The 19,793-nt window shown below is 38.8% G+C and overlaps 1 protein-coding gene across 3 annotated transcripts in view; it reads left to right on the top strand.

Annotated features, from left to right (window-relative positions):
- Positions 1 to 19,793, top strand: part of ITGB6 (integrin subunit beta 6) — a 92,869-nt gene that overhangs the window by 33,319 nt on the left and 39,757 nt on the right. For 2 of the 3 annotated variants that reach the window (XR_015797249.1, XM_088146636.1), the window contains exons 2-5: positions 2,730 to 2,806; positions 3,315 to 3,394; positions 12,958 to 13,162; positions 18,610 to 18,856. Coding sequence is in view for 2 of the 3 variants with exons in the window: in XM_088146636.1 (XP_088002762.1) it covers positions 2,746 to 2,806; positions 3,315 to 3,394; positions 12,958 to 13,162; positions 18,610 to 18,856 (593 nt within the window). In the remaining variant the exon portion in view is untranslated. Of the gene's footprint in view, positions 1 to 2,729; positions 2,807 to 3,314; positions 3,395 to 12,957; positions 13,163 to 18,569; positions 18,857 to 19,793 lie in introns of those variants that run through there. The other variant, XM_088146637.1, reaches the window with a different exon arrangement.

Below are 19,793 nucleotides of genomic sequence, written 5' to 3'. Positions count from 1 at the left end.
CTCCCTGCTCTTTGTTCTGCCAAGTTTTCTTTCTCTTTCCTATCTTTAAACAAGATATTTCAGGTGCAGTATAGGAATACTGCTACTTTGACTCTATGAAGCTGAAGTACCAGTTCATCTTTGCTACAAAGCTCCCATGGACTTAGGGAGGAATGTAGGAATGAAAGAACATCCTGCTTCCTATTGCTTTGATTACTGTAGCATTAGAGCCACATGATGCCGGGGGCGGGAGAAAAAATAGAAAGGGTCTGCATTACATCGAGTGTCAAAGGGGATTGATAAGACATTCCTGTAGGCAAAATCCTGGGAAAACAAAGGAAAGGCACAGGGACTAGTGAAACTCCCTAAAAGAAGAAGGCAGACACAGGTATCCAAAGCTGCACAGAAGCCAGCCAACAAGGTTTGGCTTCCCTGCGTGGATAGGAAGGTGAGAAGCAGGGGAATAACACATCCAGTCTTCGGTAGCCACAGTCAGTACTGAACACCAGCCCAGTCTCATTGCCATCCCATTGGAATCTGGGCTGGAATTTCTGAAGCTGGCTTAATAAACGCAGGGAGCAGCGCAGGAGACCAGGGGCTTAGGCTGCAGTAGAATTGCCCTGACATAGGCCAGTAGTTCCTGAATAATCACGAGGGGGCTGCTAGATTTTCACCATGCCCCCTCAAAAAGAAGGCAAATAAACATGGAAGTGTTGTGTGTACCAGAAAGACCCCTCTAACAAATGTACTCTCTGAGTGTGTGTGTGTGTCAAACCACGTCTTTTTACAATTCCCATTTTACTGGTTATAAGTGAGTGGTTCTACCTTCACTGCAGCTTGGACTAAAGAGAACTGAACGTTGGTTTTATAACAGTACCTATATTTCAATCCAGAGGAACAATCATGTTGTACTAAACAATTTGCTGCTTCATACAATGTATAAAACTAGCCATTATGTGTGAATGAGACATTATGGCTTAGTCAGCAAACTGTGGCTGAAAAAAGTTGTTAGCAGCATCAGGTGTGAACCAGTCGCTGTTTCCTGGAGGAACAATAGGAGTAGGGCTTTCTGACAAGCAATTCAAGTTCATGTGGCTTATTTTCCCCAGTAAAGCATGAAATGCCCCTCTCCCCCATGTTCAGTTTCTCTTTTCTGTGTAAGACTGTGGCATCTGTCAGCTATCAAACCCCAAAGCATGAGAAATGTTTTCAGAGCCCCAAGGAATCCTGTCTTTGTGTAAAACGTGAGCTGGTGAGTCAGCAAGGTCCCCCTCAAGGACAAAACATATAGATTGCCCTTGTTGCTCCCTTGTAAAAGGTTTAAAAACACCCTATAGGTCATATAGTAATGGTAGTAAAGACATTGCTGATAACTTGCAGTCTTCTGACGGAGGTATGGCAAGGAGGGGTGGGGAAGCCACGTTAACTCTAGCTAGAAGAAATATGCCATCCCAAATATGCTTTCCTGCAGGAAAGAGTGCATACAGCCTAACAAAAACAGAAAGGGAGAAAGGGAAAGCTTCTAGGAAGCTCTCAGAATGGCCACTCATGCCCTTGTCACCTTGGGGGTGGACTGCTGCAATGCGCTCTACATGGGGCTGCCTCTGAGACCACCCAGAAGCTACAGCCGCAGTCCAGAATGCAGCAGTCGTGGGCATGCCTCAGGATGCCTAGGTGACACTGCTGCTCCACAAGCTGCATGGGTTGCCAGTTGGCTTCCAGTTGCAATTCAAGGTGCTGGTTACAACCATGGCATAGGACCTGGTTATCTGCAGGACTGCCTGTCTCCAACTGCCCATCCTGCATAATCAGGCAAAGAGGCTATGCTCCATGATCCTTTGATTAAGTAATGTTATCTCTTAGGACCCAGAGAACATGCCTGCCCTCTAGAACAGGATCCCCCCAGAGATTCATGTGACTCCACCCTGCTGATGTTCAAGAAGTCTCTTGAAACCTGGCTGTTCCTCCAGGCCTTGGGTCGCAATGGGTGCTAAGCCCCTGTACAATTCCACTTTTTTTTTTTTTTCAGGTGTGCACGTTTTGTGCTTTCACTATTCTATTGTTTTTCTTTTAACAGTGTTTGGTCCTAGGTTTAGTATTTTTCCACGTTTTTGTTAATGACTTTCACAATGAGGTAGAAAGGAGGGCTATCAAATGTGCAAATAACACAGAATTGGGTAGGATTCTATAACTTAAAATTTAAAATGACTGTATGGCAGATTAGGGTTGCATACAGTTAGATTCCTTTTCAGAATGAAATCCCTAGAATGGAGTTCAGCTAAGAAATCAGATAATTCAGCTAATATATTAAGCTTCAAAAAAACAGTAGGCCTACGTAAGAATACCGAGTATATTATGTTCCAGTATTTCTGTGCAACAGATATGTATCTTTCGGAGCTCTGTAAAATGAATCTCTAAACTTAAAAAAAGAAAAGAAAAGATTCAGGACTTTACCTGCAAGAATTGCTCCACCTTCTTTTCACTGTATACCTCTCTTCCGTATAAGGCCAACCAGGAAGTAGGATAAAGGGCTGTGCTAAATTTCATAACCATGCTGCTTGCCTATCTATCAGCTACCTGTCTAGGTACCACTTTTTCTGTTGCTTTGTTTACACCAATGTAGCCTTCAGTTAACAGGAGATTTCTTCGAAAACTTCCATAAGCTGAAGACTTTCAGCTGTACATCGATGGCTTCTGAAATTTTCTTTTTACTGAGCTTAATTAATGTTTGATACATTTTGTGTCTGCAGCCAGAACTGAAAGCGAATGGAGATTGAATTGCTTTGCCTCTTTTTCCTATTTCTACAAAGGAATAAAAATGTACAAGGTAAGGCTCAGTTTATATATGGAATACAAACTTAGAGGGTTTAATTGTTCATGTGAGATTATGTATGATTTTGTGATTCGGTATCTGATCCCTGCAATTATGATAAATATCTTGAAGAAATGTAGCAGGAAAAAATGCTTTAATTTTTTTTACAAAGACTTGGGTCTGATTTTATGAAGAATGATTCAATGTCAGGTAGATGGACCAGGTCAGTGATTAATATAAACATATTATTAAAAGCTGCTTTATGCTAATTAACATCTTGGATAAAACATGACATTGATTCTAGTTAAAACTATAGCTCAACAAGGTTTCTTTCTTAATTATTGCAATTTTAGCGATCGTTTTAATCTCTTTTTTAATAACTAAAGGCCTCTGAACAAATGAGTAAAACTGAATTCTCTGACAGGCTATCTTCTAGGAAGTCAGAACACTGCCCAGAACATTATGTACCTGGAATAATTAAAGTATGAGCTAATCTATTATGTTTCCTTGATTTGTAATGTAGGAAGTTGTGATTCAGGGAGTGCCATGAACTGTGAAGACTGTTTGCTCTCTGGACCAAGCTGTGGCTGGTGTTTTCAAGAGGTGAATTATTTCAAACACATAAAAATAATGATTTGATGTAATTACAAGTTATATGCTTGTTAAATAATATACTATTCATATTCTGGACTCTCTGTTCCAATCCACATTCTGCAGGGGAAAAGTAATTCAAAGGATGAGTCAAAATACTTACTTCAGAATCAATGGAAATTAGCATATCAGTTACTTTCTTTTTTCACTTTCTTCTTTCTTTCTTTCTTTCTTTCTTTCTTTCTTTCTTTCTTTCTTTCTTTCTTTCTTTCTTTCTTCCTTCCTTCCTTCCTTCCTTCCTTCCTTCCTTCCTTCCTTCCTTCCTTCCTTCCTTCCTTCCTTTCCTTTCCTTTCCTTTCCTTTCCTTTCCTTTCCTTTCCTTTTTGACTCTATGAGCCCTCACTATAATTTCTAAGCCATTTTAAAGGCTTTTTATACACCTTTCCATTTAACAAAAAGTTTAATTTGTGACCTAGCAACTGTTTAAGAAAAGCAACCCCAAATCCCCCATTGATGTGCTTTAAAGATTAATATTATTATTAACCAGGCTCACTAATCACATTCAAATATACTTTCCAAAGGATTGTTCAACATGTATATTTGACAAGTTTGGGGCAAAGAGGATTATGGAAGAAAGAGTGATGTTGGGAAGATATAGGATATAATATATATAGGATACAGGATATTGATTAGACTATTGCAATGCGCTCTACATGGGGCTACCCTTGAAGAGTATCCGGAAGCTACAGCTGGCTCAAAATGTGGCCACATCTTAGGTGCCTCAAGAATGGTGTAACACTTTTACTGCAGGAGCTGCATTGGGTCCCAGTTTGCTTCTGAGTCCAATTCAAGGTGTTGGTTATTACCTTTAAAGCCCTACATGGCATGGGTCCAAGTTACCTGAGAGACCACCTCACCCCCATTACATCAACCTGTCCCACCCGTTCAGGGACAGAGGGCATGTTGCGGACCCTGTCAGTGAGAGCATGTTGGCTGGCAGGGTCCAGGAGGAGAGCCTTCTCTGCCGTTGCTCCCGCCCTTTGGACTATTCTCCCCCCAGAGATGTGGCAGGCCCCCACCCTCCCGGCTTTCCAGAAAGAACTGAAGACCTGGCTCTGCCAGCTTGTGTGGAGTGACAACAAACTTACCCAATCTGGGGGTGGCTGGCGCCTTGATGGTGCTCCCCAAGTGACTGCCAATTTTAACATCTATTCTTGGATCTATTTATTTTCTATTTATTTAGGATCTTTTTACATTGTATTTTTAATTGATTTTAACTGCTTTGTAAACCGTCCAGAGTCGTTTTTAACGAGATGGGCAGTGACAAATTTGATAAATAAATGAAAAATAAACATAATCAGGACAACAGTAGCCTACAGAGAGGATATATAACAGCCAAAAAAGAATGTTCTAGCAAGGACCATCTGTCTTAGATAATGTTTTGAATCTGATCTTGCATCCATTAAAACATGCCACAAGGAATGAGAGGAAATAAATCCAATACCTGTGTAGGGAGGGGGGTATACCTGGACACACTGAAACAGTTGTGTCGTTTAAGGATTTATTAACCACAGCCTGGAAATTGTCTGATATTTTCAAAACTGTCTCTGCAAGTAAAGAAACTGGAAACTTCTGGCTTGGTTCAGCTGACCTGGAGATTCACGCATGTGCTGGTTTCTCCCATACCAAAATCATAGGGAACTGAATATGCTTAACGTGGAGAGACTATGGCACCTCCTTTTCTTTGCAAGTGAAAACAGAACTCATGAGATATATAAATATGGTGCCAGATACTGGCTTCTGTGTGAAATTGTGCATGCACAGAACTGCAGAAAATTAGTACCTTTGGTTTGACTGTTTCTAACTGTATGAGTTATTGTTTATACAACCTCGATGGTGCTTACAGAAAACAGCAAAACTATTTCTTGTATTCAGAAGTTTTCAAATGAAAAAATCATGCTATATTGGTCCTGTTTCCACATTCCATTATTTGGCATTTGTTGTTTGTTTAACTGTTTTGTCTGATCCTGTGAAGGGAACCTCACAGTTTGCTTATAGAAAATTGTGTTTATACGGTTTGCCTTTGTCTTGAATGGCCTTCTGAGAAAGAATCAGGAACCTCAATGTCAAGGAAATAAATTGAAGGAATAATCAAACTTCAAGTCCTTAATCAGTGCTAGGTACCATTTTAAGTAATTTACCTCAGAATGGTTAATAAGAACAAAACAAATCCATGCAGAATATTTTAAAACTAAATTCCTATAGCGATCTTAGCATTTTTGTTTCTTTTTTAAAATATTGTGCTGGTATTAATTTATGACACTTGGTTATACACACACACAAACACAAACACACACACTCACACAACTAAATGAAATATTTGTTTTACATATAAAAATCTCTGTATATATATTTTGCCCAGGAAGCAAAACTATTACACACACACACACACACACACACACACACACTATAGTTTTGCTTCCTGAACATCACTCTTTTTCCAATCATCTTCAGCACAGGAAAAAATCAACTTATATATTCTCCAAATGGTGGTCAGTTTATTTGTGCATTCACAGAATCACATAAGCCCAAGGGAACCATAGTTAGCAAGGGCATTGTAGGCCATCTAGTCCAAGGGCAGAAAGATTCGTATGTATTTATTAGATTGATATCCTGCCTTATAGTTCAGGAGCGGCAGGCAACAGGCATAGTGCTCTCCTCCAACTTTCCCCCACAACCAAGGGGCCCAAAGACACCCAGCGAACGTCCCTGGCTGAGCGTGTACCAGAAGCGGGATCTCCCCCCTCCTAGTCTAGCACTTCACAGCTTCTAGCCTGAGGAAAGCTTCTGCCGTGACCTAGTATCCGTAAAAGGACTTTATTGCATTTATTTATTTCAGCTTTTTCCCATTGGTACATTGAGGAGTTTTATTTATTTCTTTTCTAGCAGCGCTACAGTTCGTTGACTTACAAACCTTAACCTAAGCTTCCTTAAAATACAGGCTTGCGTGATCATGTATTTTTTTAAAAAAACAGCCAGCAGATTTAGTGTTTTGTTGGAGATGATCGCATGTTTCCAGCTCTAAGCAATTCAAAGGGATAGGCAATTTGTCCTTTTTTTACAGTAATTTTATTAAAAATTGCAATTAAAAAGATAAAAACAGAAAGTGCAGGAAAGAAAAAAATAGAAAGAAAAATAGAAATAATAAGAATATAGTGAAGAAAAAGAAAAGAAATATATAAGAATATATTGTCTTCCCCCTTCATCACAAGTATAAACAATTTTAATAATTTTGCACCTTCTCTTAAAATGATCTCTTCTTCCCAAAACAAATAATCTCTTCTTCCCATATCCCATCTCTTATCTATAAACAAATCCTTAAGCCCTCATCATTCAATCCTGATCAGCAAAAGTCCATTAAAGGTTACCAGCGATAACATCTATTTTATTTGATCAAATAAACCAACGTTATATTCCTTCTTTTTATGTTTAACAATCTTTATTTTTAGTTCCTTCAAATAATGTCCTAGAACTTGATTTCTTTTCATTTTTTCTTTGTCCCTTCTCACAAAATTCTTTGAAGCTTTAGCAAGTTTCTTTTGTAAATCCACTATAGGAAAGTTATCCAGATCACTCTTTTCATTTGTTATTTGCACATTCCTTTTAATTATTAAGACATCAGCTGGTTTCATTTGTATGTCCAGTGTAGCAACTTTTTCCATATCATTCTTATAGCCTGCCATTTTTAAATCTACTTTCAGTCTTGTCAGGTAGAACTTGTTCCTCTTTCATAACATATTTTAAACACAGTCTAGATAGGCAGACTCTCTTAAAATTAACGTCCATTGTTCAAAAATATCCTTCAATATGTCCAATGTTAAAATAGTTTGCTCCATTCTGTATTAGTAAGTCAAATTTAAGTGCTCTTCTCCTTTAATTGTAAACTTTAGTTCCTTCTGGTTCCCTCTAGTGTCCAATCTTCAAAGTCTCATTCTATGATGTTTCTTTTTTTTAAGAGAATTCAAAACAAAAGCATTTTCCCACAGGAAAGATTCTTATAATTAATTCCAAAATCTTATTTCAAATCCATCTGGACCCTTAGTCCATTTGTAACTTTCCAGAATCAAAGTTCTAATCACCCTTCTGATGTTTATTCTAAAAAATATACAGTGAAACCTCGGTTCACGAATTTAATTTGTTCCGTGACTCTGGTCGCGACCCAAATTGGTCGCGACCCGAAGCAAATTTTCCCATGAGGTTCAATGTAATTACTGTTAATCCATTCTGGCATGGAGGACAGGGAGGCGGCTATTGCTTGGAGGGAGAGTCCCCCTCCCTACGACCACATGTCAGGGGCGGAAAATGGCCGCGGACCACATGTCAGGGGCATAAAAATGGCTGCGGACCACGTGTCAGGGGCGGAAAAATGGCCGCAGACCACGTGTCACGGGTGGGAAAATGGCCGCGGATCCTGTTCGTGACCCAAGGCGGAGTTCGCGAACCGAAGCAAAATTTTGCAGCCGGAGCTGGTCGTCACCCGAAAAGTTCATGAACAAAAGCGTTTGTAACCCAAGGTTCCACTGTATATATTTTTAAAGTCCTTAAACCTGTATTTAAAACTTCTTTCACTAAGTATTGAAGGAAACTCACCCGGTGTTTTCAGACTTGTCGATCCAAAGGTTCCTAATAGCTGAAAAGCAGTTAACAGGCAATTAAAGTAATTAGAAAAGGAAGTATGTGAACTTAGTGTCCTTTCAAAGGTGCTGACTGCGGTTTGAGCAAGATGGCTATTGCCACCTCTCCCAGAGCTCAAAACCCGCTGGAGACCACTGTCTTGTGGTCTCTTCACGAGAAGCAGCTGTCTGGAGCACTTATGGGTGATCACAAGTCCTCTCCTTATCCAGAGAGGAATTACGAACAGCCAATTACTCACCAGCTCTTCATTCCACTGAGGTTGTTGGCTCCGCTTTTAGTGGAGCTGTCTCCTGTTCACCATTTCTTCCCCGGAAGTCCATCTGTAGCTAATTTTGTCTGATGCCACTTTGAAAGACTGATTTCTAAAACTAAAGGCCAAATTCCATTTTGAATAAATTCAGGAAAAATTTTGCTTTTAGTGGAAATAGGAGCAACAGCAATATTGACGTAAAGAAATTGTGTTGAGAAAGTAAGTTTCATAAAGGTATATTTATATTCTATTAATATACTTATGGACTGTGCCTTCTCAATGGAACAACTGATTTTTTTTCTGATCCAAAGACAAGGCCGATATTAATACTGTAAATGTAACTAGGCATGCTGGGATAGTTCTTCAGTGCCCCTATTCAAGAAAGAGTCCAAAGAATTGCATCCATTAGGGGTGTGGGGGGGGGTGCACATACACACGTGCCTTTGAGTCAGTGTTGACTCCTGGCAACTGTCTGGACAAGTCCCTGCAGTTTTCTTGGCAATGTTTTCAGAAGTGGTTTGCCCTTGCCTGCTTCCTAGGGCTGAGAGAGAGGGATTGGCCCAAGGTCACCCAGCTGGCTTGGTGCCTAAGGCAGGTCCAGAATTCACGGCCTTCTGGTTTCCAGCCTGGTGTCTTAAACCACTACACCAAACTGGCTGTCATCCATTGGATTAGGCAATGTAAATTGAATTAAAAAAAACAAACTATGGCAGCTTTGGACAATGATGTCACAAGAACAGAACACTGAGGAAAAAGCACAGACCCACAACAATAGAAAAAAGAAAATGAGTCCCACAAATACAGTGCATCTGGCTTCCCACAGTTTGAAATCAGAAAAGTTATTAAAATGCACCATCATCTAAAATAGGAGGGAGATTATTAAACTATTATGTCCAGAGTCTAAGATTAATGAGTTGCACAACTGGTCACAAAGAACTGTTGAATTAGATCTTTCAAATTATCCAATTGATCAGTGGATTTACTTCAAATAAACTGGGAAATAATACCTCACAGTGGGATTTTCTCAGGATTTATCCTCACTTCTTGCTAACTGCAGATCAAAGATGTCTCATTAACTATTTTTAAAGGACATGACATGTCCTCCTGACATTGCCTTTGTCTCATCCCCAACCCACTGTGGAGGTAACACACATTCAAATGTAGCTATTCCAGTTTGGAAGCGGGGTTTCCCTCTTCTTCAAACACAAATATTGTGTGAATGATCTGGGATGGCTCCTTGACATGGTGGTGATGATGGAGATGGCACCTGAAGCTGTTGCTCAGTATTGCCTACTTTGACCATTTTGATGGGAGAAGCCAGAGACTTGGCTTCCACAGAGGCAACTGGGGAGAAGCACTCTCAGCATGAGAGATTGTGGGGAGGCTGGGAAAGGAATGGGTGACATAAACAAACAAGAAACTGCAGGCAAGTCAGATGATAGCTTATCTGATAAACAGCAATTTAACCCAGGTTGCAAAAAAAAAACCAACCTTATGAAGAAGCATTTCAAATCATTCAAAGAGACTCTTCCTTAATTAACTCACTATAAATGAGGTTGGGAAATTCCTCTTACAGTTTCCAAGATTCTGTATTTACCCTAGACTATCATTATAATTAAAAATGTTGATTATGTGCCATCAAGTTGGTGTTGACTCTTAGCAACCGCATAGATAGCCTTCTCCAGGATAGCATTAAAAAATACTTTACTGAAGTGTGTATAGTTCTTGTATCCTTGGTCTTAGTTCATTCCTGGGAGGCATGCAAAGGCTTGCATGGTTTGCATAAGAAAAACAGTTTGCCTGTCCATGTTGTGATTGTGTAGTCTGAGGCATGTTTCTACTGCTGAAATCTATCCTCCATGGATTTTAAAACAGCTTACTTCCAAGAAAGCTCATGTTTAGATGTCAGTCCTAGTAGGAGTATCTGAGAGAGAGGGGAGCTGACCTTTACCTGTCCCCAAAAGGATGTGTAAACAAAACATCAAGGTTAGTGTTAGCATGTGTTGTGTGCATGCTTTCAAAGGGAACCTGATTACAACTGATAAGAGATGATAGTCAGACTACTTTTAGACATGGGTTTAGTGCTCTTCCAGAATACTACAATTTTTTGCTTGTGCAAAAAACTTGTGCAAAACCAGCACAGGGTATAATCATCATCATCATCATCCCAAAACATCTGGAGCACCACTTGAACACCATTAGCATTGACAAAATCACCATCAGTCAATTGCAAAAGCCAGCTTTACTTGGAACAGCTTACATCCTGCGATGATACCTGTAACACCATCAAACAAAAACATCTGCCTATCCCAGGTCCTTGAGAAGGACTTGATAGCAGGATAAAAATGCCAAATCTAGTCTAAACAACTGGCTGACTGTGCAACCAACAACAACAACAATAATAATTTATATCCTGTGATAATAACTTTAACACCATCAAACGACAACATCTGCCTACCCCAGGCCCTCGGGAAGGACTCGATAGGCGGATAAAAATGCCAAAACCAGTCTAAACAGCTGGCTGACTGTGCGACCAACAATAACAACAATAATAATTTATTAAATGTATGTGCTGCCCAGTTCCCGGTGACTCTGGGTGGTTTGCAATTGTTAAGACATTTAAAAATTTAAAAACAAAGAACAGTAGAAAAAAATACCCAAACAGTGCAAAACGAAAGAACAATGGTGGCAAGGAAAATATACCCAGAGGGGGACAGAAAGGAAGAAAGGGGCATCAGTCATCCGCTCCAAAGGCCTGGGGGAAGAGCCTGCTGCTCTTGCCACCTATCAAAACGTGTTTCCTCCCTAGTCCCAGCCCCATTCAGATCAAGTGAGCAATTGGTAGATATTATCCCACCTCCAGGAGACATTTGATAGGAGGGCAAATGGAGCCCGGGGAATCCATCAATCATTTTCCTTCACAGTTTTGAAGCCAGAATTTTGTTTGTTTGTTTTTGTTTTTGTTTTTGTAAAATCATCATCATCATCATCGTCATCATCATCGTCATCATCATCGTCATCACCATCCACAAGTTTTCAGAAAGATTCTTGTGGAAAGGTGTTTGTTGTTGTTTTTAATAAGGAAAAAAATTACATTATAAAGTTGATTCCACTGGCTTTTCAGGAAAAGGCAAGTGAGTGGGACCATAGATTCTTCCATCTCTTTTCTTGCATCTTTTCTAAAAACTTACACAGATGAATAACTTGGGCATTCTATTCCACAGATATTTCAAATATAGACCCAAATGATTTAAATATGGGCATGCTAGCCAGTGTTGCACAAAAGGGCTCCAGAAACCTCAGTGCCTTGTGCTTTAATGCAAAATGTTAAATTGAGAATACTATTTCTAGAATACTTAATTCTATTTAGCCATCCTAAGGTAAATGGAGTATTTATCATTTTCTTCTGACCGAAGACCTCTTTCCTAATGAAAGTTATCCAACCAGCAGTATGTTAGATTTCTCTTCTGTACCATCCAAGAAATTGCTCTTGAATCCAAAGTGAACTTCTATTCTGCAATATATTTGATCTAACGTATACTTTTCCAAAATGGTTTTAAATTAGGACAACTCCTTTATATTATTGGTAGAATATGGGAGGGAAATTACATCCAAGAGACTCAAAAGTTTCCAGGCACCCTGGAATGTAGCTTAATATCATTAGAAGCTGTCAACAGCTAAGAGGATACCTTACCTGGCCTGTTGTCAGCCTAGCAAGGTAGTCCAGACAGGAAGCATGACCAGAGGGACTATTTCTACTTTATTGTTTGTTGTTTTAATAATTTTATTAAATAAGTTTTCAACAAAATAAAAACAATACAAATTTTGAATCTAAGAGAGAAAGAATAGGGAAAAATAATAAGAAAGTAAAAAAGAAATAAGGTAAAAGAAATAGAAAACAAAAAATAAAAAAAATAAAGTAGTGGTTTCCAATCTTCTTAATAGCAGTTGTAATTACATTTATATTTTATTCTCTCTTTCTAAGGTTACATCATAATTTCCTTCTTTCCATAATCTACCCTTTCTAAACATCAAATCCATAAATCACTAGTTCATTTTTTTCTTTTTTCAGACTAATTCTACTTTATTGTAAGGTTACATTAACAGAATTTTGCAAGTCTGAAAGTACATTTCTCCCCCTTTACTTTTGCAGCCCAAGAAACTAGGGAGGGTCCCTTCTGAGATGTTTGCCACAACCACATTCCTGCTGTGGGCTAAGCTGCCTCTTATCCAACTGTTGCCCTGGCTGTGACTCTTCCCCCTGTCTCTCAAGGTCACTTCCACATACCATTACATCTGTAGAGGGGAGGAAACCCAAAGGAAGTCCCAACACACAATGATTGAATGCCATCCAATATATGCAAATCACAATGATTTCTTCATTCATTAAGCACACATTCTCATTATTAACGGGGAAAGGCAATTTATAACTATAGCATTTTATAGATTTAGATAATTTCAGTGTGGTGCACATTAGCATTGTTTGCCCCCATGCTCCCAAGTATGTGCACATCTATTGTGACGCATCTCTTGGAAAAGCATTATTATATTCTCCTTATAATTAGAGCCATCTAATTAACCTACTTTGTATTTTACTTGGTTTGCTTTCTGTTTTTCCACTCTCTTGTAGAATTTCACTGATCCATCTGAAATTCATAAAAGGTGTGACACTCTTGAAAAGCTTCTTTCAGAAGGATGTCAGCTGAGTTTAATTGAATTTCCCATTTCCAAAATAGAGATCCATAAAAACAAGAGCCTGAGCGACAGGCCACAGATAAACAGTTCAGAAGTTACTCAGATTTCTCCTCAAAAGATAACTGTTTTCCTACGGCCAGGTAAGCTACATCATCATAACTATAAATCTTTTTAAAATAGTCTGGTTATTTATTTATTTGTGGCATTTATAAACTGCTTCAGGCTTGAAAAATTGTAAGGAGTTTACAAAAAGCTAAGGTAATAAAGCCAATGCACAATTTGTTTATAAAAATATGGTAAGGATTTGAAAGGAGATATCTGAATTCATTTACTAGAGAGTAAGCTTTGTGAAACTTAGGAAACCTATCCCTGAGTAAACAGGCTGGGGATTTTTTTTAATCAAGTGATAAAAGGACACCTGAGGCTGTATGAGACATAGAGCCATTTCTGTAACGTTAATATGCTGCTCACAATTGCTTCAGCAAATTCCTTTTTTTTCCTACTGCAATATTAATATGGCACAAAAGCAATTGAATCCATCATAACTTACAAGCAGAGATCTATCATTTGAACATGTCGTAGTCCAGATAGGTGTATTTGCTTAGCTATGATTGCAGCACATTTGGTAAAAAAGAGAAGTGGGGCAAAACTCTTTCTACATCCATGAAAAACAATCTTGTTCTTGTTCTTTTTTAATATCTAATTTTCTATTTAGAGGCTAGATATCATTTTTCTGTCATAACATTAAACTGCTAATATGCAAGTCTATCTATTCCTTTGGGATATGCTATGGTTCCTTAGGCCTGTATGCATGGCGCAAGAAGATAGCTCTGCATGAAAAGAAGCCAGGAGCCACATATATTACTGGGGAGTTGATCTAATTCAGTCTTTCCCAGATGGATTGGATTTTAAGTCCCAGAATTCCCTCCTACCACTCCCTGAATTTCTTCCACAAAAGCTAAGGAAGATGCGCTACTGTCTTGGAATTCCATGTCTGTATCCAGTAATTAACTTTTCTCTAAGCAAGGCATCCAAGTAGCCCCTGTTGTCTCATGAGAATGGATTTCATCCATTTAGGCTTCACCACTGGGAGTTTCCAGTGACAGCAGAACTAGTGGCTAGGTCGTTCTGCATAAGACAAAATCCAGAGAGGTATCCCAGGTTCTTTGGCTAATAGGAAAAGGTAAATGCTTCCTTTATAGAAGAGGTTATGTCAAAGAAGTAAGAAAGACAATCAAAAGAAGAAGAGGAAGAGGAAGAAGAAATATTGCAACAACACCCCAGACTTAACAATTGTTGATAAGAAAGACAAAAAAGTCTGGATAGTGGACACTGCAATACCTGGAGACAGCAGAATAGAAGAGAAAGGACTGGAGAAAATCACAAGATACAAAGACCTGCACATAGAAGTAGAAAGACTGTGGCAAAAGAAAGTAAAGATAGTACCAATAGTTATAGGTGCCTTAGGTGCAATTCCAAAGCATCTGGAGCACCACTTGAAGACCATCGGCATTGACAAAATCACCATCAATCAATTGCAAAAGGCAGCTTTACTTGGAACAGCTTACATCCTGCGACAATACCTTTGACACCATCAAACAGCAACATCTGCCTATCCCAGGTCCTTGGGAAGGACTCAATAGGTGGATAGAAATGCCAAATCCACTCTAAACATCCAGCTGACTGTGCGACCAACCAGAAGAAGAAGAAGAAGAAGAAGAAGAAGAAGAAGAAGAAGAAGAAGAAGAAGAAGAAGAAGAAGAAGAAGAAGAAGAAGAAGAAGAAGAAGAAATACTTTTCTAAATTATTGTTTATATATCTTATTATTTTACATTATTGACTATATTAAAAAGATTGGTAACAGGAACACATGGGGACATAGTGTGTGTCCATATGACATGGCAACATGGCATTTCTACCCTCCCCCAAGTAGCATAGCGAAACAGCACACATTTAGAGTTTGAGGCTACTATGCCACCTGAATATGGCAAGATGGTTTCTTTTAGCCAGAACAAGTCCAAAAAGAAACCTCTGCTTTGTGTGAATCTCCCTCTCTGGTTTCTTCTGCAGTTGGTCAAAATCACAGTATGGCAATTGAATATTATGATAATCTCTAATCCATGAATGATTAAATTCAGGGGAGAAGCTCATAATTAAACTGGGGTAAGCATGTTATCACACATTGTTAAAACTATTTCCCAATTTTCTCTATATTATATAGCATATAAATTAGTAATCTAGTTTCTATATTTATTAAAAAAAATTTTTGGATCCTTTGGATGTTATTCTAAAGGCATGGCTACTAATCCCATGCAGTCTGGGATTATTTTATTCAGGCCCAGGGAATTCCCCACATGATCAGCCAAACATGTGAAGCAGAATTTCTAATACAATAAAAGGATACACTTTAAAACAAGTTTAAAATAATTGCTCAGCTGGCATTTATGTTATGGCCTTTTTAGTGCTAAATAAAAACCATTTTCTTGTTCCAGACATTTAAAAGACATTTGTAATACTTTTAGATCTTAACCCGTTTTATTTTGCTGCCACTTTTCCTTTGATCTTATGTGCTGCATTGGTTTTATCTGAGTTTTATTAGTTCTGTTCATTACTGGTTTGTGCTTTAACATATTAATTTATTTGTACATCCACTCAAATAACTTCAGTTTGGTTTGGGTGACCCAAACGTGTTGAAACAAATAAATAATTTTTAGTATAACACTCAGGCTATCTTAAGAAACAACTTACTAAAACTTGCAATGTCTGCCTTGTTACAAAATAGGTTTTTGTCCCCTGATTGTTACTGGAAATGATTAAAAACCTTCAATTTTGTGATATATTGGCTTCAGTAGGAATTATTATTGTTCCCTTCGTTCCAATTTGATTTTCTTCTTCAGTGTTGTAAATTCTCCTTTCAAACATTTAAACATTCAAACATATAACAGAGTCAAGTGTGCCTTTAAATTATCTGCACCATTATAATGGGAATGGATTGACCAATATCACGACGTTTTATTTACTATTTCTAAATTAAAATTAAAAGTCTTAAAATCTTAGTTTCTAAACTGATATCCTTCATAGGAGTCTGATATGCTGGACTTCAATTCTTATAATCCAGCCAGCGCAACATTTGAGAATGCAGTCCAAGAAAACTGCATGATTACATCTGTTTAATCACCAGAAATTGCATTCAATTTGAAGACAACTTTCCTTTTACTCTGGAAAACCCCAAGCTGTAAAAGGCTGCTCAAACACTTCAGAAGTGAAGGTTGTGTATTTAGCTCAAATTTCCTTTGTGGATTTTGTTACTGCTTCAGGTTTAAACCACATGATTTCTTTGTTAGCATGACAGCTGGTTCACACAATGATGAGGAGACTAACAGCCATTTCCAAAACTATTTGCAGATACGGGCTCCTTCTCAAAAGAGGCAATCAACCTCTCCCTTGTGTCAAAAGAGTAGGAAAAGAAAATGAGACGCTAGCTGATTTGAATTTTCTGTATTATTACTGATTATTTGTTTTACAAGGCATGTTTGCTGCTCCAATCAATGACTGATTGAGTGATTTACAATCCTACCATACGGGAACAGGATGTGTCTGTATGTGCGTGTGTGTGTGTGCGTGTCTGACTTCCAGTCAATTTTGACTCCTGGGCAAATCTCTGCAGTTTTCTTGGCAAGGTTTTGGAAGTGGTTTGCCATTGCCTCCTTCCTAGGGCTGAGAGAGAGTGATTGGCCCAAAGTCACCCAGTTAGCTTCGTGCCCAAGGCAGGACTAGAACTTACCATCTCCCGGTTTTTAACCTGGTGCTTTTAACCACTATACCAAACTGGCTGTCTTGAACAGGATATATGGATTTCTTATTTGAAAGTAAAGGGACTCACTGGAATCCTCATGTTATCGCTCTAACCCACAAGAAATCTTGCTAATCTGAGCTCAGGGATGCTTATTCCTTGGATTAATCATTTCCAGTCGTGATGGTTGTTCAAGAAGTCTGATCATGAGGCACAATTGAGTATGGAAGCCCCAGAGCACTGAGAGCCAGTGGGGGTAGAAAGGAACATAGAACAAGGTCTGGATTTAATAAAGCAAAGATGGTCCCTGAGGCCATCAAAGGCCTGAGTTCCCTACCAGCTCCATTCCAGCAACATTTAGAAGCTGCTACCACAGTGTAATTTTTTTATGTGCTACAGGGAGGAAATTATTAACTACATGACTGGAAAACATTTGTTTTAAATATGATTCATATTAGAATATTAATTTAAGAAGTTCAAAGCTAATATTTAAGTTGTTTAACATTAAATATATGCATATATATTATATATGTAATATAAATGAATCATGTGTACATTGATATTTAAATGAAACACATGAAATAGTTTGAAATTAAACGTAGATTTTTGTTCTGGCCTCACCCACTAGTTTTTCAAATATGGTCCCTTAGCCCATCATTCAGACATGGGCATCCACTGGGGAAGGGGGGAGGCATGGGGGCAAATGATGACAAGTGCATGATGACATTGTGCAACTTTGACAACTTAGGTACTTGCATCAGGACACAAAGATGTAAGAATGGGACTGCATGATGATATCATCTGTGCATTGACATTCTTGGGTCATAACAGTTCACCGCAGATGCTCCTGTGCTCAAGGTTCATGTGGGACCCACAGGCCTGAAAGAATGTATATATTTCTGATGTTCTCCTGGAGATGTGGATGACAGATATGAAGTGGCACAAAGATTATTGTGGAATGCACAACCCTGATTCCTTATTTATGTTAATATATATTAGCTGTTAGTGACAACGGACATTGCCAATAACATAAAGCATTAGGCCAAATGCAGTTCTGTGGCATCTTGAAGTGTAGTTTTTGAATGAGTGGATATATGATCTCAGGTAGCCCAAACCTTACTGTAATGTGTGCTTCCAATTTTCTTTTTCCTTTTATGTGCATTGACTGCCACAGGCTTGATGCCATGCTTGACAGAGTTGTTTTGGCAAAACAGCATGAGGCTGGGTGGAATTCTCTGCCGTCTCATTTTCTGGAGGTATGCGAACCTCCAGAATGAACGAATGAATACACAGAGAGAGAGAGAGAGTGAATGGCATGTGAGGATGCAAAGCTTCAAAGCATCCCACGCTGTTGATTTTAGGTTTGCTTCAAAGGGGGCTCCACACCTCCTCAGAGCCAGAGGAAAAATATCAGTAACAAAACAAGGCTTCTGATGATCCTACAGGAAGGATGGCAATGACTGCCTTTTCAGCTAAGAAAGTTTTCCTGGTCAATGGGATGGGGAAACTAATATTTTACATTGAACTAGGCATTCCAACTTTTACTTTGTTGTTTCTTGTAGTAGTCTGTCTATAAAGCACATTTTGCAATTATACTTTGTATATATTTTTCACTATCCATATCAGACAATTAATTATTAAAAGAGCTACTGCTACTGCTGAGATATACTTTGTCACAGAATAATACCATATAGCATGGAGAATAAAGAGGACCAGTCAATACTTGTATTTCCTCTTCCTCTTTTTAACCACAGCTGTTTGATTTGTTTTCTGTTTTCCTTGCGGCTCCACAAGGAAATGAAGAAACAATACAGATCAATGTTCGTCAGACTGAAGATTATCCAGTTGACCTCTACTACCTCATGGACATTTCAGCTTCTATGGATGATGATCTGAATACCATAAAGGAACTGGGGTCTACCCTGTCAAAAGAAATGTCGAAGCTCACAAGTAACTTTCAGATGGGCTTTGGGTCTTTTGATGAAAAACCAGTTTTACCATTCATCAGTACCCTGACAGAAGATTTACAAAATCCTTGCCGGTTGGTAGCAAAGTTCAAATATTTCTTCTGTCTTCCTAGAAACATTTTCATGAAATCTAAGTGGGATGTTTCTCCTTAAATGTGGTTTGATGAATTAATTGCTTCAATACAGGGGCAGTGGATTTTTTTTCCCCCCAGGAAACAGGTCAGGGGCTGCTGAAAGTGAGAAGTCACCCCCAGCAGCCCTTTCATTCACACACATGCACTCAGACCCCGACCACCACTCATTCATTCTCACGCACATAAACAATGCACTCTAAATCAACTCTCTCTTAGCCGTTCTTTGTAGCACCCATTGGATTGTGCACTGATTATGTATGGTTAGGGTTGATTTATTATGGTTAATATATTTTGATGATTTTGGTGTATGCTTTTATGGTGTGATTATTCCATTATGAATATGATATTACTGTATTTTCCACTGCTTGGGAGCCACTGAGAAGGAAGGAAGGAAGGAAGGAAGGAAGGAAGGAAGGAAGGAAGGAAGGAAGGAAGGAAGGAAGGAAGGAAGGAAGGAAGGAAGGAAGGAAGGAAGGAAGGAAGGAAGGATAGTTTTAAGCAACTACCACTTCAAGGCACAAGCACCAACAGCAGCAGCTTCTGACTTTGCATGATTCACAGAGAATTTTAAAAGCCTACTTCAAGGCAACACTCCGCCTTTCATTATCCTTTCCCAAACTTCACAATTGCAGGAAGCTTTGGTAGGTCAGATATAGAGACCTTATGGGTTCTCTAGTCCTGCTTTAATCATTCTGGTCCTTCCTTACTTTCTGCTTATCAGATGTAGCAGAAAGCTACTGCATGAGGTGTTGGGAAACTCCACTGGTGGAACATGTGATGGGGCATTCCGGAAAGTGATAGAGTCCATGGACTAACAAGATTTCCTTAATTCCTCAACATACTCAAAACTACAACAAGAATTATACCAACTGCAGAA

This window comes from Python bivittatus, unplaced genomic scaffold (assembly GCF_059951505.1).
Source record: "Python bivittatus isolate LINGU-HERP-01145 unplaced genomic scaffold, Pbiv_v1 ctg000480_np1212, whole genome shotgun sequence".
In the NCBI taxonomy this organism is placed as follows: domain Eukaryota; kingdom Metazoa; phylum Chordata; class Lepidosauria; order Squamata; family Pythonidae; genus Python; species Python bivittatus.
This window is presented reverse-complemented; position numbering and strand designations above follow the sequence as displayed.